The sequence below is a fragment of the Chenopodium album genome, chromosome 22 (genome assembly GCF_948465745.1).
Source record: "Chenopodium album chromosome 22, dcCheAlbu1.1, whole genome shotgun sequence".
Taxonomy (NCBI): Eukaryota; Viridiplantae; Streptophyta; class Magnoliopsida; order Caryophyllales; family Amaranthaceae; genus Chenopodium; species Chenopodium album.
Window position 1 is genome coordinate 30,043,749 of NC_137855.1, and position 27,749 is coordinate 30,071,497.

The 27,749-nt window shown below is 34.1% G+C and overlaps 3 protein-coding genes and 1 non-coding gene across 5 annotated transcripts; 2 read left to right on the plus strand and 2 right to left on the minus strand.

The window, feature by feature from the left end:
• Nucleotides 1–360: 360 nt before the first annotated feature.
• LOC145603511 (magnesium transporter MRS2-I-like) lies at nt 361–12,681 on the plus strand. 2 transcript variants are annotated; one of them, XM_081659427.1, is made up of 12 exons: nt 363–639; nt 3,262–3,541; nt 3,661–3,690; nt 4,387–4,534; nt 4,837–4,958; nt 7,227–7,301; nt 8,464–8,688; nt 8,916–8,960; nt 10,323–10,367; nt 10,464–10,493; nt 12,108–12,227; nt 12,310–12,681. In XM_081659427.1, the coding sequence occupies exons 2-12, from the start codon at nt 3,287–3,289 to the stop codon at nt 12,394–12,396; spliced, it is 1,182 nt and encodes a 393-aa protein (XP_081515553.1). In that variant the 5' UTR covers nt 363–639; nt 3,262–3,286; the 3' UTR covers nt 12,397–12,681. The 2 variants fall into 2 exon arrangements, with proteins under 2 accessions (XP_081515554.1, XP_081515553.1); XM_081659428.1 differs by lacking the exons at nt 12,108–12,227; nt 12,310–12,681 and adding an exon at nt 11,071–11,601 and having other exon boundaries at nt 361–639.
• LOC145606409 (U6 spliceosomal RNA) lies at nt 1,048–1,150 on the plus strand. The gene has a single exon (XR_014105290.1). It is a non-coding gene; the product is annotated as a U6 spliceosomal RNA (small nuclear RNA).
• A 3,048-nt stretch (nt 12,682–15,729) lies between the features above and the next one.
• On the minus strand, nt 15,730–24,458 carry LOC145605666 (pentatricopeptide repeat-containing protein At1g53600, mitochondrial-like). The gene is made up of 6 exons (XM_081661739.1): nt 22,105–24,458; nt 21,836–21,992; nt 19,552–19,692; nt 17,420–17,521; nt 17,198–17,306; nt 15,730–16,136 (listed from the first exon to the last, which is right to left on the minus strand). The coding sequence occupies exon 1, from the start codon at nt 24,337–24,339 to the stop codon at nt 22,267–22,269; it is 2,073 nt and encodes a 690-aa protein (XP_081517865.1). The 5' UTR covers nt 24,340–24,458; the 3' UTR covers nt 15,730–16,136; nt 17,198–17,306; nt 17,420–17,521; nt 19,552–19,692; nt 21,836–21,992; nt 22,105–22,266.
• Nucleotides 24,459–26,671: 2,213 nt separating this feature from the next.
• On the minus strand, nt 26,672–27,478 carry LOC145604152 (uncharacterized). The gene has a single exon (XM_081660101.1). The coding sequence runs from the start codon at nt 27,476–27,478 to the stop codon at nt 26,672–26,674; it is 807 nt and encodes a 268-aa protein (XP_081516227.1).
• Between the last annotated feature and the right edge of the window lie 271 nt (nt 27,479–27,749).

The window sequence follows — 27,749 nt, forward strand, 5'->3', positions numbered from 1 at the left end:
CAATTCGAATATTGGGTCTGTTAAGGTCAACAATTCTAGAGAACACAAGTTAGATCGAGGACTGGAGAGGGTTAAAAATTTGGGTCAAGTCACCTAGGGTGTCATTTAACTTTCTAATTAGGTAAAATTGAGTTGATCACTTTGGTATCCGGTCAAAAGCAGGTCAACTCTATTTCAAGTCAGATTAGATCATTTCATTACTTCCGGCTTACATTCATGTTTCGGGCACAGATTAAACAAGAATTCGGATTGAATTGTCAAATTATAAATCAGTTTTGTGAAGTATACCTACAAGAGTCAAGAAATTGACAAGATTTATGTCAAACACTCAAAACAAGTACAAAGCTGCCTAGAAGAGACGTCAAGTAAAACGCCAAAAATTTGAAAATAAAAAACAAGACGAATAATAATACGAATTTGGAAGTTGATTCCATGAGCAAAGGTCTGCTCTTTTCCTGCAAAATTCGACAGCATGTAGCCTCCTTCGCCCCTCTTCACTCTCTTCTTAGTTCTTACTCACGCACGCAGTTATATTCCCATATTTTCTCTCTCCTCTTTTTACCGACTACCTGAATCGCCGGTCACCTTCACCACTTGTTCTTCTCCGTAATTAGTCTTCAACTCTTCATATTATTCGAGGTACTGAGAAAGTCAGAATCTAATTCTATTTTGGTTTTATGATTGCTTTTTTTTTTTTTTTTTTGATGGTTTATGAATGTTATTTTGCAATGTATATTGTTGTGAGTTTAATTTGAGTGTTTATAATTTGCGGATTTGGAATTTTAGGATTGTCAAATTGTTTCTGATTTTATTTGTTGGTGATTTGAATTTTATTATTTATTGGAAAATGATCAGTACTTTTGCTCGAATAAGAAAAAAAAAAGCATTAATTTAGAACACCAGAACAAAATAGGTGGTTACATTTGTAATAAGTTCGTAGCAGCCGCTTTCATCAGCGTTACTTGTATTTTGCTTTGCACTCACAGCTTATACGGGCAGCGATAATCAAGATACCGGATATCCTTTAACAAACAGGCACTAGACTAGGTCTTTTTGGAGACATTTGATAAAATTGGAACGATACAGAGAAGATTAGCATGGCCCCTGCGCAAGGATGACTCGTGCTAAGAAAAAAAAAAGCCATTAGACTAAGGGCCGTTCATATTTACTTAATTTCACTTCAGCTCAGCTCCAATTAGTTTAGTTCAATTCAGTTCAGCTCCAATCAGTTCAATTCAACTCTTAATTTCCCTCTCACATAAGATATTCATTTCACCTCAGTTCAGCTCCAATCAATTCAGTTGAGTTCAGTAATTGTGAACAGGCCCTAACAGGGACTAGACAAGCAAGTATTGCATAAAAGACTAGTTTTCCTTTTTGTTCAATTTGTGTACATAGTCATAGAAAGACACGGATAATATAGGCAACATTAAACAAGATACCGCATATCCTCTAACAAACAGGCACTGGACAAGCAAGTATATCTTTGTGTTCAAATCGCATACTTACGTAGTCTTAGAGAAACACGTATGCAGTAACATAAAGCTTTCCAGTTGGAGAGTTATTTCTATCAAACATACTAGCTAGTCACTAGCCACCTACAACTTAGAACTGCTGCTTTATGCTCATTGAAGGATTGCATCATGGCTGTTTTTAGAAGGATTTTTTGAATCAGACCACAAGAAGAGCCTATAGTAGGTTTATAAACTGAAGATAAATACTTAAATAAAGTGAAGCCTAGGAAATGAAATGGTTATACATTCTATGTGTCTCACTAAAAACATCTGCACTGGATGGTTCTTCGCTTTGCTTTGAATTAAACCAAATGTTCCACTATTTGTAAGACCTTTGTCAATTTCTGTGAGGTGTTGTAGAATTTGCTTTTGTAGTTGAGCACCTACCTATGATTTTTCAAATTTCTTTTCGTGACGTTGGCTTGTTTTGGTTTTGGTTGTAAATACATGGAAATTATACCTTTTGCTCTGTTTGGTAACTTTTATAAAGAATGGTAATGGGAATGAATTTATATGTAATTTTGGAAATAAAATCCAGGTTCAAACCCATAATCTCCCAACATAACCCTCTAATTGTCTTTTTTTATTTATTATTTTTTATTTATTTTTTTTATTTATAATTTTCATTCCTACCTAATACCACCTATCAAGAGTTAATGGAAAAGCATGAAGAGAACACATGCTTGTGGGATGAGGTTGTGTTCCCATAGATATTATAGGTTGTTTGCCATAGTAAGTTACACTTAAAATTCATTCCCATTATTGCAATTAAGGCTTTCCCAAATTGTTTTAATATGGTGCATACAAAGGAATTGGGCTTACATGTTATTCTATTTATTTTTTTTTTTTTTAAATTCTCTTTCTGAGGACACATTGTCCTTTTGAGCACTATTAGGAGTGTTAATGACATATATTTTATTTTTGATTAAAATAGGATGATCCGAAAGTGTCAAATGTTTAGCTTTCAGTTTCTTACAACTAAGATGAAAATTGGTATCTGGGTTCTCACTGTATTAACCAAACATCTTTGCACGAAGTTTATACCCAAAGCAAAGAACAACAAAGACATAGGAATATAGGATCACCTTTTCAAGTTTTGTAGGATATCCCTTAACTCCTTAAGGAAACGGGAAACCCAATTCATACAAAACAGACTTTAGAAAGCGTTACTCAATTGAATCATAGGCTTTCTCATCATGTCTACCTTAATCATGCTTATAGGGGATGTGTGGTTTAGTCAGAGGCAAGCAAGATATTTGCCTTCCAGGAATAAAGCTAGATTGAGCAACATCACACCTCACCTATTACTTCAATACTTTTCGCAATCTAGTAATTAAGATCTTATAAATCATCTTGTAAATTAGAGAGCAATAAACAATACAAGTAGTTTCTATTTTTAATTTTAGTTCTAACTGAGTTAAGTATACAAGTGCATTTATGTGTAATTAAATGACTGAATTAGGTTTAAAAATTGATTGGTTGCCTTAAATTTGTCACTGATAGTTTAGTTGATCACTTTCAAAATAATATTTTGGTCACTTACATGTAGAGAGTTTCTTTAGATTAATGATGACAATATCATGAAGCAGTTTGAACAAAAACATGTGAAGAATAGTTTTGATTTATATTTAATTATTTAAGCACTATCATCTTTCCTTAGGAGCAATTTTTTATTTTAGTACTGCATTTCAAAATTTCTGGACGTGTCTAAAGAAAAGAGTACTTTTTGTGGTGATTATATTTGCAGGAATGAAATAAGTGTAAAAACAGTGATGGGGAGAGAGGGATATGTAGCTCCTGTGGATCCTCAGATGGGTTTAAGTGTGGTTCTAAAGAAGAAACCTGCTGGATCATGCAGTTGGATTTTGCTTGATTCTCCTGGTCAGGCTACCGTTCTTGATCTTGACAAGTATGCTATTATGCACCGTGTTCAAATTCATGCTCGTGATCTTCGTATATTGGATCCTCTTCTCTCTTATCCTTCTACTATTTTAGGTCGAGAGAAAGCTATTGTTTTGAACTTGGAGGTTATTTTCTTACTTCAAATCTCGACAAATTAATTCAATTTTTCTTTTCAGCTTTTTCTCTTTGTCTCTGTGTGTCTTTTTCTGATTGGTATATTTGGTTTGGTGTTTTGGCTGCTCAGCATATCAAGGCAATAATAACTGCTGATGAGGTACCGACAATATTTAACATCTCTTTTAATTTTATTTGGGATTTGGCTCTTATCTTTTCTAATGTTGTCCAGTTAACTGCTTTACATTTTGTAATATGTATTAGTTAGTTGGGTGTGTTTATTTATGGAACTGTAATTGGGAGCCAAGTCAAAATCTGAGGTTTAACAAATGCACAATTTTATTGCATTGTGCTCTTATAATGATCAATTACATGTAGTATATGGCTTCTCTGATGTAGTTTCATCAAGAAGATATCAGGTTTGGACTCTAATTAATGTATTGGCTTATTTTATTTTCGCTTGTGTGCTTAGCTTGTTTGTCAAGTTTTATTACAATTATGGGCTTGGGATCCTTACTGTTGTATTGGCTTGGACTCTAATTAGGTTACTTTTGGTGTTTCTCATTTATTCTAATTTGCCTGTTAAAGCCACATTAGATATGTATTCTGTATGGGGTGTTTTGACACTGTAATTGAAATAATTTTAAACTAGTAAAATTGCTAGTTTCAAGTTTATATAGACGAATAGCAAACAGTACTATAGTCCTATAAATGCTCATATATAATTTTGTGTACATTGGTGCCTCAAATTATTTCTCATTTTCTTAATGTTTTAGCTTAAAATCTAGTCTTTGTGAAAGAGTGAGACCTCAAGCTCCAGAGGATGGGGTTTGTTACTTTGTTTTTATACTTGAAGGTATTGCTTCGAGACCCTTCGGATGAAAATGTAATCCCTGTTGTTCAAGAACTTCAGAGGCGCTTATCCCCAGGAAATGCTGCACAGAAAGTTCATGGAGATGGGAAGGAATCAGGAGGACATGATGTTGAAGCTACTGAAGAAGATGGTAAATTACATTCACTCTCAAAATCTCAAGGGTATTTTCATCCTTGAATTTCATCCGCGAAGGAGGGAATTGTGGGTTTTGGCCTTGCAAAGTTGTGATATTAAACCAACAACAACAACTATAACAACATAGCCTTAGTCACAAAATGTTGAAGTTGTGATATTAAACCAATAGATATTATTTTCATTTTATTTTTCTTTTTTTTTTAAAATGTATTTTTAGCCTCTATATATTCCCTATTTCATTCTTCAATTTTTATATCTGAACTCTCCTTTAGCTGATTATCTCCATCAAATTTGTAGAATCTCCCTTTGAATTCCGTGCACTTGAGGTGGCCTTGGACTCAATATGTAGCTTTCTTGCTGCACGTACTACTGATCTGGAAACTGCTGCTTATCCAGCATTGGATGAGCTGACGTCTAAGGTTAGTGTGCCACCCTAATGGGCTTTTTGACAAATGTTTAGGCTCCCATGTCCTTTGAAAACTGTAACTTTGGTAGATTGGGTATTAGGCATACTCTGTTAGGTATAATGCTTGTGAGATATTTGGATGTCTAATGTGGATCCTAACCCCCTGAGTCAAGATTTTAGAAATGCCACAATCTTGAAATAAAGATCCGATATTGAGTACTTTCTTGAAGAGTTATAGTAAGTGAATTGGATATGACAAGTGCACTCGCCACTCCACCACCTCTTGGACGCAGTGGCATATCTAGGAAGCCAGAAGAGTGGGTTCGGAATCATTAAAAAAAAAAATACTTTGTAAGATATAGGCCCTCTGATATTTTTTTAATAATTGCAATATTGGTGATTTTACACTTGGAGAAAAAAAAATGAAATAAAATAAAAAGGCTTAAAAATTTATTGAATGCAGGATTCGAACCCCTGACCTAGGGGCTTAAGGCACACAAATAAGCCACCCAAAATACCACCAAGCCATGCAACTTCTCCTCTTTTAAATATGCAGTTTAATGGTATATATCCTTTGTTTTTGGTTTTTATAATAAAAAAAATTAAAAAGAAAAAAAAAAATTCCAAAAAAATCAGTGGGTTCAATGAACCCACTGAACCCACCCTAAATACGCCACCGCTTGGACGATTGCCTTGACTACTCAAATTACTTAGACCACCTCTTGGAGCTAAGTGATTTGATAACCCTAACTCACCTGAATTGATTATCAAGAGCACACAAGAGCAAAGCACAAATCTTAAGCAAAACAAGTTTTATCAATCTGAAGTTATTGTTGTACATCATTATGCGTTATTTATAGGCTTGAAATAAACCTACATCTACTAGGTTTAGCTTTCCTAAGTTGGTTAGAACAAGTCCCTAACTCAATAGCTATGAAACCACCATTAGGAAACCTTGATTCTCAAGCACATGAATCCTTAGCAAGTAACAACTAGCACACAATTTTGCATGTTTTAGGAAATTTAAACTCTACTAAATTACATCAAACTCTAAATAAAGGAAACTAAGGCTAAAAACATGTAAATAATTTAAGCTAGTCCAAGTATAATGAATCCAAGTGGATTCCAAAACCTTGGGGGCTAAAACTACAAAGCTAGTAAAGATAGAATAGGAGTAAATCTATCTTTAAAAATAAAAAGGAGCACATTCCCACCTAGGTAGAACGGTAGAACCTAGGGTTTAGCTTCGGCTCCTTCAAGTTGACTTTCTATCCTTGTGAGTCTTGTCACCAAGCTTGCCTTTTGTCAACATCAAAGCTCATACCCTTTGCATTCACATTAATGTCCTTTTTATAAAAAATAATATTGCTTTCCATAATCCATGTTGGGCATGTTGGTTGGAAAATAATCACTATTTCTCTCTAGTTTTGGCTTCATAGATGTCTAATATGTCAAGTATAAATTGTAGCCTTATGTTCTATGAAGTATCCTGATTTTGTTGTAGAACTTTCTTAATTAATAACATGTGGCTTGGTCCTATTAATTCGATGGTTACATTTTTTTTTGTGTGTTAACATTAAAATCTTAGCTTTAAATTAGGAACTACCAATTTCAAAAAGTCACATATCTTTTAAAATTGTGACTTCTTCACGCAAAATGTCTCCTTTAATGTCCTAAAGTTTGCATTATATGTTGCTCCATTTTATCATAGGTCACATGTGTATGATAATTTCTCTCTATTTCCCTTCTACTTGGCAATACCGTTGTCAAAGTTACATCGTTTTCCTTGTTCCTAATACTACTAAGGGCATGCTTGGATTGGGGGTAGTATATTAAAGGGGTAATAAAAGTCAAACTTGAAAAACATAAGTAATTAGTGGTGGTGTTGCAGGAAACAAGGTGTTTACAAATAAAATAAGATAGTTGTGCCATGAGGAAAAGAAAGAAATGGAGGAATTATTATCCTTAGAATGAGGGTAATAGTTATCCACCCTCCTCCTAGTGTAACTGTTACCCCCAAAATGAGGGTTTTAGTTCCTCTTTCTTCATCTCATACCACACCATCACTATATAATTTTCCTGACAATCACACCATCACTATCTCCTCCTTCCCTATATTCACTTTCATTTTGCTTAGTTTGACTTTTTTTTACCCTAGTAATAAATCTCACTCAATTGAAGCATGCCCTAAAAATATAATATAAGCAAAATTCACAACCCTCTCATAAGTCTAAATCACCTGAAATAGTCTGAGTTCTGTATAACTTGTGCTTATCTGCAGATAAGCAGCCGGAACTTGGACAGGGTAAGGAAATTGAAAAGTGCAATGACAAGATTGACTGCTCGTGTTCAAAAGGTACTTTCTCATCTTTTGTTAATCCAACTGTTTAATCAGCTAATTCCCTACATCTTTTGAACTTTTAAAGACCCCCTTTAAGGGTGGGGTTGAAAGGTTTTACTCTTAGATATAATTTCTTGTTTTTTGCTGTATCAAACTGATTTACTTGAAACATAAGGCTATTTGTGCTATAAGGTTTCCATTTATTTTTAATTGATGACGGAGTTTTGAGTTGTGTTTTACAATAACGATTTGCCAATCTAGCCTTTCCGTTTTATGTATCTCCATTTCCTTACTATTATCCAAGTTTGCCCTAATTTTAAATTTGTATGTAACAATGTCAAGTTAGATATTCTCATCATACTAGCATTTTGGCTGGGTATGTACCATGGTATAATTACTTTTTGTGCTTATATAATGCACCCTCCTACAGATGTTTGTCATGTTTTCTATTCTGGCAGTCTCCAAATAATTGTCCAATCATTTTAAAGGGGAAGTCTACCCCCACATAACTATTAACTCATGTGATGTGGGCTCTATGAGCCTCTATTACTAATCCTTTGCCCCTCCTTCTCATTTATTTAAAATTTTATATCATCTCATCACCATTGACACCAAACTGGGTCTTTAAAATTTTTGGGAGGAGTAAATCAAAGAGAAGGAAAGGAGATGGTGGAGCTTCTTTAACTCCTATAGTGGCACCCCCACCAAATATCCCCATTCATGGGCATTGAGTTCGTAGAACCATATTATTTGGATGTCTACAAGACACTCCACACTCGTGGCATATGGCCAAAGCCGTTTCTTTTGTGTAGAAACCATATCCAATTTGGGCATATGGGTGAAGGTGAAATGTCTAGCTAAGAATTTTTGGTATGAAAATATCATTAATCTCCATGCCTAAACATACGAACACCTCACCTTGTAGTTCCTTTCATCTTTCTGAGAAGAGGTGGTGGAAGGCACATCTGACAATGAAAGCATCAACCTCCACTTCTATTTGTTGACTAATGGTTATCCGTGTGACAAGAAAAGATGGTGGGACTTTCTTTTAAAATTATTTTTTCCATCATTCAAGCTTAAGAACTAGAATTTTTGTTATTTCTTTACCTAGAATAACTTAATAAATAGTCTGTATGTCTTCTTATTGTTGCAAGTTCAAGTCATTTGATTTTTGTAGGTGAGAGATGAGCTTGAACAACTTTTGGATGATGATGGTGATATGGCTGACCTTTACCTGTCCAGAAAGTTGGCTGTTCCTGCTTCACCTGTTAGTGGATCAGGAGCCAACTGGTTTCCCAGTTCCCCTACTGTTATCTCTAAGTTATCGAGAGCAAGCAGAGCAAGTATGGTCACAGGTCGTGGTGATGAGAATGATGTTGAGGAACTCGAGATGTTGCTAGAGGTTATTATAACGATCTTTATGAGGTTTTATTTATTCATTCATTCATTTATTTTTTTTGGAAGAGATGACTTACTTTCTAATGTTGTGTCCTTACTTTATATTATCTTCTCTTTTAAAAACTTGTTTGAGCCTGCAATTTCTTGCACAAACTGCAAGATAATGTTCGAGCCATTGGTTAGTGTGAATAATTAACTGTAATCTTCATTTTTTCTGGATGTGAATTACAGGCTTACTTCATGCAAATTGATGGGACATTAAATAAATTAACAACGGTATGTATTGTGAAGAACTATTGATCTTAATATGCAATCCTGTAGTTAGTCTGCTTGCATCTATGTGAACACATGTTTATCTGAAATGTGGTGTACCTGCATATTGTTGAGACAGGAATATATCTGACCTAGCCCACGTAATTGTATTTTGTATATATTCATTTATTTTAATTTTTTTTTAAAAAATTTGTTGTCCACTTTAACATGTTGAGCAGCTGTGGTGATGATTGGTTCAAAATAATGGAGATTGTGGAAGAGAGTAAGATTTTTTATGAGTAAAAAAAATAATTAGTCAAGAAACCCAAGGGATATAGCTGAAAGAGAGGAAATGGGAGGATAAGGCATCATCTCAAGCTGTATATCAATTGACTCAATTTCTCTTTTTAGTTCATATATCCTTAACCTAAAGGCTTGTAAAACAAAACGTTAAAACTTACTATAGCTATTCAAAAAAGTAGGTTATGAGGTTGTAGACTGAAATTTGGGATATGGAAGGGGGAAAAAAAAAGAATTTCCTCAGTAACCTTTTCATGTAAGTCATCTTGAGATGTAAATCAATTGGCTCAAGTTTTCATGCTAGTTTATTTGTCCATAACCTTAATACTTGTAAAACAAGAAGTTAAAAGTTATTGTATCAATTCATGTAGAATAGGTCATGAAGCTTGCTAAAATACTCTAAGACAATCATATTTACCACAATAAATATGTTGCTACATGCCTACTAATGCTTTTCACTTTGAAATTATTTCTTTTATACTAATTTTATTTTCAACGAATGTGGTTGGTGGTCAGTGAGGGTCAGCAAATTTCCTAATCTTTATAGAGATACGATAGAAAGTGCTTAAAAATGTGAGTCCTAAAAACTAATTTTGCAAGGGGATTCATTGTTTCTGTCAAAGGCCGCTTGGTCCAACTGAAATGGAAGATCTTAAGTGCTAATTATGTCAACTCTCCAAGTTTCTACCATACTTTGCTGATAATCTTTATCATATTTTCATTTTGGTTCCTGTTGTCTACAGTGCAAGAAAAGTTTTTATGCACTGTATGCGATTTTAATATGTATGTCTTGCCACTAGCATTTTTCTGTTAACTTATTACATGAACCTTGTGAGAAAGGGCTCAGCGTTTCATCTTCCAATTGGCTTAATATAACTTAAATAGTTTTTTGGCCAGAGAAAAAAATTCTGTATTGTGTTCCTTGAGCTGGTTGCCTGTTGCATACCCTTGTTGATTAGTTGTCATTGTGTAAAGGAGTGGAATGGGCTGGTTCAGGGTCATGGTGCTTGTGTAAATTGCATTCTGCACATAATAAGTTTATTTTTTTAAAACCATAAATTGATGATTTTGAATTGGAACTTGCAGCTTCGTGAATACATTGATGACACTGAGGATTACATTAACATTCAGGTGAGTTAATCTTTTAGAACCGCTTCAATCTAGACATTGGTATATTGAAACATGAATGCCTCTTTTGTTGTTACTGAAACTTGATCTTCTATGCAGCTTGACAATCATCGAAATCAGCTGATTCAGGTGTGGACTCTCCCCTCTCTCCCCCTCTTCTGATGCTCGAATATATACAATTATGCTCGTATATAAAACTTTATTAGAATTGAATCCCCATTTGTTTTACTAAATTAATTGATCGTTATTTCCTTGTTTCTTAGGATCTTGCTTGTATTGGCTTACCTCACTAATCTGCTAATTTCATACAATATGTATCAGAGTGAACCTTTACCTGTATTTGACCCTAACCACTTGATGCCATAAATTCTCCTCTTTCTTTGATGAGGTTTTTTTTTATTTAATTTTTATATTATTTTTCCCTTCTCCTATAAAGGATTCTCTTTCAAGATTTTGCTAGATGCTATAGTTTTAAGAGTACATGGTAAATGAGCAACCGAAATGAATAAAGGCTACCAAACTTAAATCCATTTAGTCAAAAGCTTTGGTTAAAAGTTTTATGAGTGTGTTGGGGCGTATAAAAACTCTCCAATGTTGATCCATATGTCTTTGAGTGAATGATGCCAAAAAACATTGTTGATCCATATGTCTTTGAGTAAATGATGCCAAAAACCATTTTTGCTTATATTTTGAGTTTTGTTAACAGATTGTGCTTAGTTTAATATTGCTAGCAAAAGGAATGGCTTGCTGTGCTTTGGTCATCTACATGTGGCCGTCTGGTTGATGTAAATATTGGTGCAAGAGATACAAGAGTAATATATGTGACATAGGTCATGAAGTTGGTAGAGACACAAGGTCACAAGGGAATTTCACTATTCTCTCTGCTTTTATGATGTACCCACCTTCCATTTTGATATGTTTTTATTTGGTGTACCCACTATATTTAATATGAAGTATTTCACAAACACATTTGACTATCTTATGATTCTTACCTCCATGTCCCAGATTTTTTACACCTTTTCACCACTTTCCAATAATTTATCCACCTCTTTAAATACATCTCTCTTACTTCTGCTTACACCAACTCAACCCTCCAAGAAACAAGAGTCAACAATTAATGGGTTCATCAAAAAGAAAACAGATCCAATCTTCTCTCCTTTTGCTTGTTACTTTTGATCTAATTGTTCAAAATTAAAGGCAATTACTCTTTAAGAGAAGAGAAGATTTTATGCGGAGGCAACCTTGTCAAGTTTTAAGCAAAATGATGGAAAAGTTCCATAATCCAGACTTAGCTCAAAGTCTGAAAATCTTGGGTTTATATCCGGGGGGGGGTGTTTGTTTATATAAAAGTGCTTATACTTTAGGCTAAAAGTGTCAAACTTGTATGGTATTGGAATTTTGTGTCAATTCCTTGTTAGCGACTCTGGCTCAGGACTTTAGGAGCATTCAGTGTGACACCGTTTCTACTTCCAAATAATATTTTGTCAATCGGGAACTCAAGTTAGAGCAAGGAAAAACTGTGCTAGTATTCTCAACTTAATTTGCCTGTCAGCTGGAATTACTGGGAACTAGATTGGGAATCCTGAATGCGGGTTTCACATGCAATTCAAGGATTTCTTACAAAATTTTTATAATCTTCTAAACATTTTTCAATAATTATGTCATTTAATGGTTTGAGATGTCCTAGGTTGTCTATAATTTTGATACATGTGATTTGTTTTTTTGTGAATACTTATCATGCAGCTGGAGCTCTTTCTGAGTTCAGGAACGGTTTGCCTATCAATCTACTCTTTGGTGGCTGCGATTTTTGGCATGAATATACCTTATTCTTGGATGGATAATCACGATTACATCTTTAAATGGGTACACATAACAGTTTAGCTTATAAGTTCAGCTAGTAAATGTTGCCACATTCAATTGTACTTAAAGGTCTTTGCATTTGCAGGTAATTATCCTTTCTGGTCTTTTTAGCGCTGTACTCTTTGTGGTTATTGTCGCATATGCTCGTTTTAAAGGGCTTGTTGGATCATGAGCTTGTGGGATCATAAGCTTTGTAAATCATTAATCTTTACACGGAGAAACAAGATCAATCTCTACCAAGAACTAATTCTGGGTAACCTCATACAAACATACATATTCATCTTATTTAAATACCTGAATCAGTGCCAGCACTTTTCATGTTTGTACTGATATTGAAATATAATAAACACAATGCAATTCTTGGTAATCTTAACAGACCTCGTTGTGGCTTTTTTTGTTTTTATACTAAGTTTTCTCTTGTATAACTACTGAACCTCAAAATTAGGTGCTTCTTTGTCAGTAAAAGCTCTTAATAACTAATTCACATATCAATTGTATCACTCTTTGCTATTGAGAGCTTTTACCGAATTCTGATTTCTATTGTCATACTTAATTGTATATATGGTGGTCTTTTCAAGCTGTATTATCTACGTAGATGAGCTGCCATCGCAGCCTCCCTTAATTGATTTGTTGCAGTTTAGCATTTGTATTTGCTGTAATGCTATACGTGTGCCCTCTTTTGATAGTAGTTTTAAGAATTTTATCTGCTAGTCTTACCAGTTGCCACCAGAAATAAAAAAGATGAACTATCACAGCCTTCCCCTACCACAAATTATTAAGGAGTGGAAACAAAGCAAGAGTTGAAGCCCCCAAAATAGTTATACCAGTACACTGTGTAGTGCTACACCATGCGAGTCATGTTTAGCAGGTTAAGAATACCAAAAGACTGGGTTGACAATGGTAATACCAGTAAAGATATTGCCAGTGTAAACAGGCATGGTTAGAGTCATGGTTGGAGGTGCTGTATTTCTTTCTTTTTTTTTAAAAAAAAAAAAACCGACTCCAAATCATTTTGGGACTAAGATTCTGTTGTTGTATTATTCTTTTTAAAAAGCACATCATGCCCCCAACTTTCATTTATTAAGGCAAATGCATAATTTGCTTTTACTATTCTGTATTTCAATCATTATATATACGTATAATGTGAATTCAAGAAAGCAACACAATTGGGATCAAGAATGATCCAACAAATATACTTAGTATGCCATTCACTCTAGTCATTATAATAACAAATACTCAGTTTAATTTTATCTAAATTTCATGTGACTCTCAAAATCTCTACTATATTTCTATGATTCTGTCAATAAAAAGTTCCGTTTCTGAAATACAACATTTTAGTAGCAAAATTTAGATTTATGCTATAAAACGTTTACTGGTTCTTTTACTTGTTCTTCCAACTGTAGTATACAAAGTTTTGCACGTATTATTCCATAATGTACGGAGTACAGAACTTTTCCAAATTAAGGAGTCAAGAAAATCATGTCAATATATATAGGTTGTCCTTCTTTGGGAAAGGGGGGATAAATGATGAATTGTCTTCCCAACATAATATGTTGCGGATCAGCTATGTTAGTAGTAGTTATGTCATGTGTCGCAAGTGTATGTAGCAATCGGATGATAGATGGTAGAAGAGCGAAAGAAGACTGCTTGAAAGCAGCTGCAAGGGCGATTGCTAGAGCTGCAGGATATAATAACATCAGGCTCAGAGTTTACAGTGATCCAAACTTTGGATGCGAGGTATGGGATAGCAGTGAGAGTGATTCTGACGACGATGCTGAGTGCAGTTTCAGTGTAGTCCATGATGATAGACCAAGCACTAGCTCTGCTGCTGAACAGAGAGTTGCTATAAGCAAATAAGGCGAATTTGGGTATGTCAATGATAAAAAAGATGATCTTTTATTGCCGGACATGGTGAGCCATGGCTGACTTCTTCCTGCATTATCTATCCCCCTTGAATTTATGTATATACTTTCGTCTTTTCGTGCTGATATCAGAAAAGCATAACTTTGTACTCTTACAGATTTGTAATTGATAAGGTCGTCTACATTTAAATTTATTCATTTTTCTTGGTGATTGTTTGGTTGACACATAAATGTATGTGAGGTTGATTTTCTAGAAAGTGGATTCATGTGCCTTTTTGTTTCATTGGCCATTTCATAAATTGAAACTTCCTAAAAAGCTCAATAAAATGCGATAAATTGAAGGATTTTACTTACTAAGTCACCTTGGTAAATGAAGCTTCCTTAAAAAAATGTAAATTTCATCATACAACCAAATTAGTCATTACCATTTGCTAAAAAGCTAATTTTATTGAAGTATTCCTAGGGAATAATACTCCCTACCTTTAACAAACCAAGCACCGAGTATTTTTTATTTATTTTTATTCTTATTTTTTTTATTTATTATTTTTTTTATAATTGTTTTTTTCCCTTGTTGACAAACTATATCCATGTCAAAAAAAGGGGCAAAAAAAAAAAAAAAAAAAAAAAAAAAAAAAAAAAAAAAAAAAAAGGAATGAATGAATTGATTGGCAAGGTGTGTGACCGAAAATTGGGGCAAATTCTTGTATAACTGGTTCTCCTCCAATGGAGCAAGTCTAGGCTATCTAGCAACATCAAGTAGAGTTGATTTTTAAACCAAGCAAAGCTTGGTGGAGTTGGTGGGGAACTCACCTTGTGACTTTGAGGTCACAACTCACAAGTTCGAGCCCCACTAACTACAAAATGCTTGGATGTAGGGGGATTCCTTACCCTCCCCCCTCTACACTCAAGCGCTGACCTGCGGAGCTAGGCTGGCTAAACCTGTGAGAGGTAACGGTTCAGTAGGGTCTTTCTTCTTACCTTAAAAAAAAAATAAAAAAAAAAAAACATCACGTAGAGCTTGCAATACTCTCATGTCTGTAATATCTATTATAAGTTCGGGTAAATGGTATATTCAAAACTATTTTTTTTGCTCGTTAAACAATACTTCAAAGTTCAAACAAGATAAAAAAAAGAGAAGATTTTTACATAATTAGTTTCCTTGTTGCAATATACACCACTTTGAAAATGGATTGTGAAGATGAGTTGGAAAAGATGTTTACATAAACTTCCAATTTTTAAAGGTTGTATAAACATTTTTTTTTTTTTTGACAATTGAAATGAAGAAATATTTTTTATAAATATCATATCTTCAGAAAAATGCAAGTCATCAAAACACCGGCCTCTTAATGAGAGATTAGACTTTATAATTTTATTTAATTGTTTATTGTTAATCAGTTCATACTTATCTTAGATCAGAACTAGTCCAAATCCATTCGAGATAATAATTACACACGTAATAAGTCAAATAAATAATTTCCCATCATATTCATGAACTAGTTTAGCTTAAACTAATTCAAACCGACTTTTTCCATATTATTGTAGCAAAGATTATTCATCAAAACTTGCAACAAAATTATTCTAAGACTTTAAACCAAGCTGAAGTTTCATTTCTAACTTCTGCATTTTATCATACAATATCAAAGTTTTTTTATCAAGAGAAGGAAGATGAACTGCCTAATAGATCTTATTGGCTGCGGAGCAGCAATCTTCGGCTTAATGTTTCTATGTAACGACTGCGTCTATGGCAAGAAAAAGAAGAAAGATAAAAAAGAAAAGAGCTACAAAACTCTTGAATGGAACATTGCTACTGCTGATGATGATTATAATGCACGACGTAGTTTTGCTCTTGTCAACGAAGGCATTTGGATCCCAAAGCGACGAAACAGCTATAGGCAGGAGGTAGAAGGTACAGGACGCTATAAACAAGTCCCGCACTCATGGTAATCAACGTACATAGATTCAATCCATTGGCCTGAACACGAACCTGAGAGTTTTTCATCGAAACTGGTATGAAACTGTGATCTTTTTGTCTATGTTACAAGCTTACAATCTGTTATCAGAAGCATTAGAAGTCAAATCCTTGGTTTTACAAGTTTGTACTATCATACTTGTATATATTTTTGGTTCAACCATTTAACTTTGTACATGTTAATAGTGTGACATAAATACTTCCTTTGTTGTTCTTTTTTTTTTATTTTTTTATTTTTTATTTTTTTTTACATATAGTAATTAGTTTTCAATTCATTAAATGTTATTTCAAAAATACATAATTGCCTTTTGATGATTTTAAAAATAGATAATTGGAGAAAATATTGATAAAAATTAAAATGCATGTAAGACACTTTTGAAAGATTAAAATGAGCCGAGTGATTAAAATGAGTGACATACTGACATGGCACCACAAATACCGCAAAATCTCCTTAAAAAACCCCTTACTAGATTGTCTTTCATTTGAAAGAAAATCATTAAAAGGATTGTTTGTATAAATATACTGGTAATTTGAGAAAATCACTTAAATGATCACCTTAGAACTTTTAGTGCATGTGTGTAAAAATCGTGAAAAAAAAAAAAAAATAATGTAGCAAATTTCAGAAAGGCTAGAATAGTATGCTAGCTTTGGGTTGAATATTTTATAGTTTTTTTGAAATAAAGAGAAAAAGGCAATAGTTGGAAAAAAAAAAAAAAAAAAGGGAAGCAAAAGAGGGCAAAACTTTATGAAACAACCAACAGTAGAAAGAGGGAAGAGCTTCATTGAATAGAGGGATGCTGAATATTATATACCATTGAGAAGATTTTCAAATTGATAAGCACCTATAGTCAACTTATTACAATCTTTCAAGTGCACAAGCATTTAAACAACTATCTAGAACCACTTTCTGCAAAGTAGAAATCTCTTTGTTGATCAAACAGTACAAAATCTATTCAAGTGTTAGTTAAGAAAGATTGTCATACAATAGAGCAACTTCATTAGAACATCACCCTAAGCTTTTTATTTCATTAAACCAGAAGTGAAACGATAATGAAGTGTATAAGATGATGTATAAATATATATACCGTATTTGCAGGACTGTGAAAAATGTAAAGGAATTCAGTAGAAAATGACAGATCTACCTCTACCATGTCTAAGGAGAGTTGACTGATCTATTACAAACTCTCAGAGAAAATTCTGCTGTCAATCATCAGTCCACCACTATCCCTTCGCCGATTATAAAATTGACTTCTGCACATTTCTCATGAGGAAAATGGGCAACAGGAAACACAAGCATTATATAAATTGAATTTTCAGATTTCAGTGTGAAAACCTTTTAGGAGTTCAAGATAAGATTGAATTACCAGCATGATGCTTGTTGATTATGATCCTTTCACAACATTCCCTGAACATCTCGGAAGCTTTGAACCATAATCAATTTCTTGGACTCTCATAAGTCTCATTTCCTGACCAATATAAGATTATAAATCATATGAGAAGACTTGCAGGGGAGGGGGGGGGGGGGGGGGGTTGGGAAAAGCCTAATAAACTTTTTTTTTTTTTTTTTTTTCAAACCTTCCCTTTTAATTTACAAGTTATGGAAAGTCCCATAATTAAAAAGGGAAGATTATGAGGAATAATAGATGATGATCTACGAAGCTGAATACATTATGCAAGAAATCTATCATATGACTTTCAAAAACAGCAAGGTTTACAATGCTGGATTTTAATGTAGTTAAGAAGCAAAGCAGTACTTCTAGAAAATTATCTGGGCATATTAAGAGGTTTTCAGTTTTTCCCTGAAGGGTAATCTTTGGAAATTAAAAAAGAAAAGCTATGAATAAAGCTGGTGGATGGAACATTAAAAACTTGCACATGGAAATATGGAATGAAGCTGCTCTTATTTAAGCTTTTCGGGCCTTGCTGTGAAAAGGAATATGCTCTGGGTGATATGGATTCATACCTAGTATACAAAAAAAAAAGCAGATGTTTTTTCCATGATAATTCCTTGATCGGCAACTTGGATATTGAAAAAAATATGGGCTTGTAGAGAGTATATGTGTCTGAAGCTGCCTGCTGGGAGTCTTTTATAGAGAGTGATTGCTTCTCAATTAAAAAGATGTACTTACATATGAGAGGAAGCTTTGAGAAGGTAGTTTGGAGAAGGGTGATCTATCCCTACCTTATAAAAAGTGGGAGAATACTCTTATGAATAGTGTTAGGACATTTTTAACCCTGAAAATGTTTATTTACTTTTATACCCCCAATAATGTTGTGAAATTCAAAAGATCATAAGAGTAGTTCTAACATAAAAATAAATAAAAATTAAATAAATAAATAAATAAATAAATAAATAAAAAAAAAAAAAACTAGAAGCTAAGACAAAAGTTGGTCAAATACAATAACCCGAAAGTTATTCAAGAGATTGCGGTATTAATGCCATTGAGATTTTTGTTTTTTTTTTTTTTTTTTTTTTTAAACCATAATGACATTGAGATAGTTTAGTTAATTTGGTGACTTTTAAGGTCCAAACAATAATTAGCCAAGTTTTTACTCATTTGAACTGAAGACTAGCTTGGTAGAAATTTGGGAATGAACTTAATTGACAATTTCACACAGGTCAATCACTCAACATCTATTGTTTTTAATCCTTGGACCTTATTCTCCACTTAACTTAGTTTTTGAGGTTACTTGGTCCATTTTGTCCACTGCGTTTTTTACCGATTCAAGAAAATAACTTTATTATTTTTGTAACTTTAACAAAATAAATTAATGACTTATAATATCAATTTACTCTGTAAAATAAATTATTTACAAGGCAATCATAGTTAAATGACATTTACTATAATTATTACGATCATAACTTTAACCGATTAAAACTTAAAGTGATGTGTATTGGTACCTTATACGAATACAAGAAAAATATAGACATGTGATGTCCTGCTAATTGAACCATTTCAATCTTTACTTTAAATATAGCAAACATTTGCATGTCTAGAACTCGATACTTTTTACAACTCTTCATTAATTCTAAAGTAATTTGTTAAAGTTTTGAGCATTGCTAAGATACATGAAATTCAACATATTAATCGCATATGTACAAATAGTTATAATAAAATATATGCAAACATGCATAAGGTATTAAGACTAAGGGCCTGTTCACATTTACTGAACTGAACTAAACTGAACCTGAAATGATTGGAGCTGAACTGAACTGAAATGAATATTTTATGAGAGAAGGAAATTAGAAGCTAAACTGAACCGAACTGGACTGAAGTGATTGGAGCTCAACTGAACTGCAATAATTGGAGCTGAAGTGAAGTAAAGTGAACTAAACTGATTGGAGCTGAAGTGAACTAAACTCAACTGAAATTAAGTAAATGTAAACAGACCCTAACTGCAATAACTCAACTTAAAGCTTCACATAAGACTATAAGAGTATCTTTATTCTCTGGCTTGCACTGCAAAATAGGTTGAATAAAGATAGAATGGCTACCTGGGGATTACAAGTGGATCTAAATTGTGTTATTTGCCAGCAGCAACCTGAGTCTGTCCAACATCTCTTTTTTAGATGCACTTTCGCTTCTGGAATCTGGTCTAACATTCTGTATCTCTTACATCTCAAAAATTTCAACTCCTGCAAGACAATGAGACACAACTCAAATTGGGCCAAATGTTAATTATCAATGGGAAAACGAGAAGCTACGAAACAGCTCCCCAACAACTTCCCCTGAAGTTATCTCAGAGTTCTCCCATATTTCCGGGCTTTCGAGACAAACGAGTAAAAAATATAGCTATGCCATGTTGTCTATTGAATAAACCCAAATTTTCAGGAGAGATGACCCCTATGAAGGGGAATAACAGGGATTGTCAATGTCATTACAGGAAGTAGATGCCTAAGAGAGAGGAACCTCTCCTAATTCTCAATTTCTCATCCCTTCCAGTGATTCTATTTGTAGTCTTCCATTGAAAATGTTAGAATTTTCGGTCTCAGACATTGGGATACACCATAACACATATCAGCTCCACGGAACTGCATATGCCAAATTGCCAGTAACGTCACATTAAAAAAAATGTGGTAGTAAATACAATTGTGCCTTGTGCTGCTGCTATGATCGCAGAGCTGATGAGGATGAAATTTTGCCACCCCTATTTCCCCTCTTCCCCATCTGTTCAACTTACATAGCCTCTCCAAAACAAGTTTTTCAAGAGATTCGAATGATAGTCCATATGTGCTTCCAAATCAAGGTGTAGGAGTGCAACTAAATTATAAATTTATTCCCTCCGTTTTTCTTTCAATGCAATACTTTGACTGGCACGAAATTTTAGGTTGTTGAGTTAAATTTGTTAAAATTTTATGTAAGTGACCTTTGCTGGGGAATAAGAAATTATATAAAAAGAATAGTGGGTTAAAAATTAATTTAAAAGTAACGGATGTGAGACTTTCTGTTTTTATTGAAGTGCCTAGTTTGACTTTGGCATTATTCACATACATCGCTTAGACTAATGCTTGTGCTTTATACGTAAGATAAAATATAATCAATGAGTTACTTCCTAAAATCGTCTTAAAGCATAATTTCCAAATATCATTTTTTATTTTTTATTTTTTAAAATCTATACTAATTGATAAGTAAAGATATCATTAGTCAAAGTTGTGCATTGACAAGTGTGCTAGTCAAATTGGGGCAATTAAATATAAAAGGGATAATAAAATTTTAAGAATGGGGTGGGAGTGGAGACCATTTAAGGATAGAGATACTATAAAATAGTGTAGTATATTTTCATTAAGGAGGTGTTGCATTAAAAAAAAGGGCCCCATTTTAGTGAAGTGTTGCATAAAATTTTATTTATTTAGTTATTTTTTATACTCTACTACAACAACAACAAAGCTTCAATCTTAAAATGATGGGGCCGGCTAACATGAATCGTCATAAGGAACCATACGATATAAAGAAAGGGGTCAAAACAAGAGAATCAGTCGAAAGAGTTTGAAAAAAGGTGAGTAAAGTGAGAAAAAGAAGGAGAAATATTTAATACAAGATTTTCAGGCATGGCAGCCACAAGCAACAATATTCAATATTAGTAATTTTTGGAAGGGATACCCAACCAGCTGACACTCTCACACCATGGTATCTCCTCACAATTAAATTCTTGATTAGAATGCGATTACAGCTCATCCATCTATCTTCTAGCTTCCTTTATTACCCAGTACCAACTCTTCCATCACCCTCCTCATGTACATATGAACCTCAATGTGATTGAGATGTTCCTCACTCAGGTACAATTCTTCCCTCCTATTTTCTATCTATTTGTAGCATTTTTGGGCCAAATGATCAATTTCAACCAATATCTAAAGGCACAATCCCAAGTTGTTTTTGATATATATAATGTGGAATCTCTCTGGTCATTGATTGATATTATTTATCTGTGCACTCAGAAACTGGTACCATCTTTGCTTGCAATTGAAAGTTCAACATTAATCAGCATCACACGGTGTCAAGTAGTCTGTCTTATGGGATTAAGGCTTTGATTGATTGATTGATATGGTGTTAAGTAGTCTGTCTTATTTAATCCCTTCAAATAATCAACAGGACTGCAACACTAAGGCTTGAGGTTAACTATAAGTGCATAAACGTTTTGTTTATGACAGGGCTTTGCAGCAAAAATAATAATTTTCTTTTTAAACGAAAGCAAAAATAATAATTTTCCAAGTTACAAAATGTGCAAAATGTGAACTTGTCATCTAAAAAGCTCTGTAAGAGCAAGGCTTCTTATTTTACCTTAGAGAAAGACACCAGCCATGGAATTTGTATTTGGGACTTGTGGAAGACCATGCCTTTAATCTGTACACTTTCTCCTTTTCAGTTTGTCTCCTCTCAGCAAGGAAACTAGATCAGCAAATAACTTTTGATATGAAATGTGACCAATCCACGTAATCTTATATGCATCATAAAGGAAGAAAACAGAAAACTTCAGCTCATGTTGAATATTTATTAAAATAAAAAAAAATTTGTATGTAATAAATTTGAAAGGTGTAATTCAGCTATACCTCCTGATATACAGTAAAGCATCTTGACTACTCAAGTTCATCTTCCTAGCATAAACCTATAATGATCAACCCGGATGATACCCACACGCCAAATATATCTGGGATGTGTTCCCCTCAGTACATCATAATCATGACACATGCACGGTTCATCTCCAACACAAACTAATTACTATTTTCTGTCACCAAAACCCAACTACAGCCTGGAGTTTTACCCTTTAATTTTTGCATCTGTCTAACCTCCTCAGTCTCCTTTTCTCCTAATATGGAAAATATTTTCGACAAGACCACATGTGGGGTTGCGTTGTTTGGTTCCAGTCTCAAAATTTCTTTAGCTGCAAGCTTTGCAACATCAATACGCAAATGGGACTGTGCTGCACCCAGAAGCGCTCCCCAAACTCCAGCATGAGGTTCAAATGGCATTGAATGGATAATATTAACTGCTCGGTCAAGTAATCCTGCTCGGCCAAGGAGATCAATCATGCATGAATAGTGATCAGGCCCTGGTTCTATATGGTAGGCTGATTTCATCAATTTGAAATACTCTTGTCCTTGTTGAACTAAACCCAAGTGTGTGCAGGCAGAAAGAACACCAAGGAAGGTAATTTCATTCGGTTCCAGCCCCCTTTTTTCCATTTGTTCAAATAACCGAAGTGATTCTTGTCCAAGACCATGGTAAGCATAGCCTGTGATCATCGAATTAAATGAAATGACATTTGGTGAAGCAATCTTCATGAAGATATGATATGCATCAGAAACATTTCCACATTTCGAGTACATCGTCACCAAGGAATTTTGAGTTGACAAATCAAGCTCCATTTCCATCTTCACAACACAAGCATGAAGTTGCAAGCCAATGATTAAATTAGCTAAACCAGCAGCAGCACTGATCACACTGCTCATAGTAAGAACATTTGGTCTGAAGGTTCCTCGAGTCATCCTAATGTACCAATGAATAGCTTCAGTAGGTCTTTCACTGTTAACCAATCCGGAAATAACAGCAGTCCAAGCAACATCATCCTTTCGTGGCATCATGTCAAACAATTGAATTGATTTTGCCATACCACCTTTCCCACAAAACCCTCCAATCATTGTTGTCCAAGAAAAAATGTCCCTTCTTGGCATACTTTGGAAAAGACTATAAGCTTCTTCAACCTGATTAGCATGGACATAGGATGAAATCATGGAATTCCAAGAAACCATATCCTTCTTGCTCATATGATTGAACAGCTTAATGGCAGTTTCTAGACAGCCAAATTTACCATACATATTGATGAGAGCATTGCATAATATTAGATCACACTCAAATCCCATTCGGAAACCTAAACCGTGGGATTGACAAGCTTCTTCATATCGGTTATTGTTAGCACAAGCTTCAATAACTGTGGTTATAGTCATAGGATTAACCCTCACAATTTCATCCCTTCTCATAGACAAAAACAGAAGAAACCCATCTTTGAAATTTCCACCCCTCATATATCCTCTAATCATTGCTGTCCAAGAAACCACATTCTTCACTGGCATCATATTGAACAATTCTCTAGCATCCTCAATATATCCTTTTTTACAATACCCATCAACCATTGACGTCCAAGAAATAACATCTTTTTCCACCATCCCCGAAAAAATCCGAAAAGCTTCATTCAATTCACCTGCTTTTAAATACCCACAAATCAAAGCATTAGAACAAACAGGGTCACGCCAAGTTCTTGGCATATCATTGTACAATCTCTCCGCCTCCTCGAACATAAAAGCACGAGCGAAACCAGTGATCATGGCAGCATAAGACACTGCATTTCTGTCCGGCATCCTATTAAACAACTCAAAAGCTTCACTAACTCCCACACCATTCCTCACATAAGCAGTAATCATCGCATTCCAAGATGCAATATTTCGTTGCGGCATTTCATCGAACACCTTCCGTGCACTCACAAGCTTCCCATTTTCAGCATATACCGTAAGCAAAGCTGTCCAAGTAATGATATTTTTAACAGGCATACCATTGAACACCATTTCTGCTTCTTGGGTAGAACCACATCTTCCGAATTTGGTGATTTGGGAATTCTTTTGTGCAATTGATTGATCAATGTTCTGCCTTTTGGAAGAGTCATTTTGCCTAAAATGATGATAGTTTGGAAGAATGTGGGGAGTTAGAGTTGTATAACAGAGGATTGACTTGCTGAAAACTGAAGAAATGCAGCCTCTTTGGGCAAAGAGTGTACTGTGTTTTATTAGCATGAGAATGAGATTGACTCAATAACAAAAGATGATTTTGACTTTACTCTATATTGAATTAATGAACTCAATGCTTTAATCAACACTAAATATTCAGTATTTATAATTTTAAATAGACTCGACAAATTTGATCCAAGTCTGATGCAATTCTAGACAATATTATAAATTGATCCGAGTTTTGATATCAAGAGCAACAAATTCGAGTTTTGCAAGGTTTATATAAAAAAATATTATAAATTAGAAACTAAGATGGTATAGTATATATATATATTGTTCATGAGACCACAATTAAGTCCACTTGTTTGACATTGTTATTGGTTTTCAGTTTTCAATTTTTTTTTTTTTTTTTTTTTTAAAAAAAAAAACCAAAAACAGGAAAGAAGAAAAAGGCGTTTTCACTTTTTTGTTGTCAGTTTTCAAAATTATCATAATTTTAATAAGTTTGACTAATTTTTTATTCATGATATGATATATATCATATGATTTTAAAAAAGAAAAAAAAAAAAAACTAAGGGCTTGTTTGGCTTCATTTTTGGTTTTCATTTTCCTGTTTATATATATATATATATATATAGTTCAATTAGTGGCGGAGCCACCCTTGTGCATGGTGGGTCACGTGACCCAGCAAAAAGAAAAAGAGATTTTAAATATAAAACATTACATCAAATAACTGTAAATGCTCATCAGTCTAGTGATTAAGGCCTCACAAGTAACCTCTTTATATAGAGGTCATGAGATTGATACCTAGAGCAACAATTCCATTATTTGTTTTTGTTTTTTTTTTCTTTCTTCAATTCATTCTTTCTTTGTTTTTGGTAGAGGCGTAATATAATTTTGTCAAAGATCATATTCTACCTTTTTTTGTTAAGCATACGTATTTTAAATTTATTTTTAAATTAAATTAATCCCTCAAAGGCTCAAATACGAACATGTAGATATATATACATAGTATATATTTTTGAACACGTATTCTTAGTTCTCACTAGCTAACTTGTTAAAATTTATTTTTTATTTATTAACTTCATCCCTCAAATCATACCCTCTTAGTTCTCATTAGGTAACTTGTTAAAGCTCATTGTTCTAAATTTGTTTGGCAATTTTATTAGTGGTTAGTCATAAAATTATCCGTCACAAATCCTCCTCCTTCCCCACAAGATATTTACGGAGTAGAACTTTTTAAGTGAATTTTTTTTTAATAGCTTTTAGAATATATATGTATTAATTATTGATTTGTATGCGGTAGATTGGTGACGGTGCAACTAGTAGAAAAAAACAATTGGGCATCTCCAAATGGGAAGCGTTTTTTGTATTCCACTTCCAAAAATCCATCAAATAATAAAAATAAAAAAAAATGAAACATACGAATGGAGAGACACTACAAAGTTAAGTCAATATAGCATCAACTAAAATTTGTTGCTATTCATCAAAAATTTGTTGCCAACTCTATTTAGCAACAGGTTGGAAACGAAAATTTGTTGTTGCTAAAAGACTTGTTGCCATGGGATTTTGGCTACCAGTTGCAAAGCAATTTTGTTGCAATATTGCATCCATTTAAATACAGTTTCCATGATTGTTGCTGTTTTTGGTACATTCATTGCCAACTTTGGCAACAGATTACCATTGGTCGTTGCTAAAATTAGCAACAAATTGTTAATATTAGTTCCTAAAATAGCAACAAATTATTAATATTGGTTCCTAAAAATAGCAAGAAATTATTAATGTTGGTTCCTAAAAATAGCAACAAATCATAAATATTAGTTGCTATCAACACTACGAGACAAAAACCTAATCCCTATTAGCAATTCGGTTCAACCCGATCCCCGGCCTTTACCAATCTGAAATCTCACTCAGGTCAGGTCAACTTGGCTCAACTTTGCATGTAAGGCTTCTTTGAATCCCCTGTCTCAAGAATCGCAATTGGTATGAGTCGAACTTGTGACCTCAAAGTCACATGGTGAATTTCTTACCAACTATTCAAAGTACTATTTGTTTAGTTCTATACATATAATTTATAATAAATGAACGAAATATTAGAGACGAAATTGAAAATTTTGTCTCTAAATTAGGGACAAAATAAAAAATCCGTCTCTATTTGAAGTCATTATAGCAACAAATAATAAGAAGAGGGTCTTCACAATAATTTTATAAATAATAGCAAAAACTGACCTACATATAAATTAACAACAAAATGTAACACAACTTTTTTCAAATGGCAACAAATAAAAAAATACGTTATCATCTAGCAACAATAGTTTAGACGACTTGTTTCTAATGGCAACAATTAAAAAATTCATTGGCTTTTTTTTTTTGACTGGAAACGGGGAACATATTATTACTAGCTCAAAATGTCATAGGTTACAGCATCCGATGCACACATCGGCACCTCTTCCATCCAAACACGCATTTCATCAAGCATTACACTACTTTGAGCAAGCCTATGAGCTACCCCATTCCCTTTCCTCCCAACATGAGAAGTAGAGAAGCTACTACAAGAATTAGCTAGAGTGAGAATATCACTAATGATCAAACCAAATCTGGAAATTTGCCTTTTTTTGTGCTTCAAGACCTGATGGAGCTTGAGACAATCAGTTTCAAGGATTATGTTGCGGAAGCCAGCCTCTAAGGTATTTGTCAGAGCATGTCTGGCAGCAAGGGCTTCTCCCAAATCCACCTCGTGCTCTTCCTTCACTCTCCAGCATGTAGATAGAAGGACATCTCCCAAGTGGTCACGAGCCACACCACCAAAGCCAATTGTTTTATCATGGAAACAGGCCACATCAGAGTTAATTTTGCACATACCAGCAGGGGGGGCACTCCAATTATGAGCAGTCACCAGACTTGGAATGAGAGTTGAAGACAAAGCTTCATTTGCCTTCTTAAACTCGCCCACAAGGTTAACAGCTCGTTGCAGGACAGTCTCAATGTTTATAATCTTGTTTTCGAAACACCAAGCATTTCTCTTCAACCATATCCCCCATAAGACACACCAAAAGATATCCCACCACTCACCATTCTTAATCTCCTTGAGCTTTTGGGAGCAAAAGGATCTGAAAGAGAGCACATCATCATAACCAACATCAAGCCGAAGAGGAGAGAAATGCCAAATATTCTTGGCAGAAGAGCACCAAAAGAGAGTGTGCATCACAGACTCAGCATTTTCACCACAAACAGGTTACACCTCGTCCAAGCAGATACTTCTTTTCATCAAATTACTCCGAAGTGGCAGTCCACCATGGAGGGCACACCATCCAAAATTTTTAATTTTTGGAGGCACACTAGCGTTCCACAACATACGCCATATATCATTGCAGGGAGGGGAAGAATTAGACTGACCAGCAGTTTTTGAAGCTTTCAAAAAATTGTAATAGGCACTCTTAACAGTGAACTCGCCACTCTTAGAAAGCTGCCACATC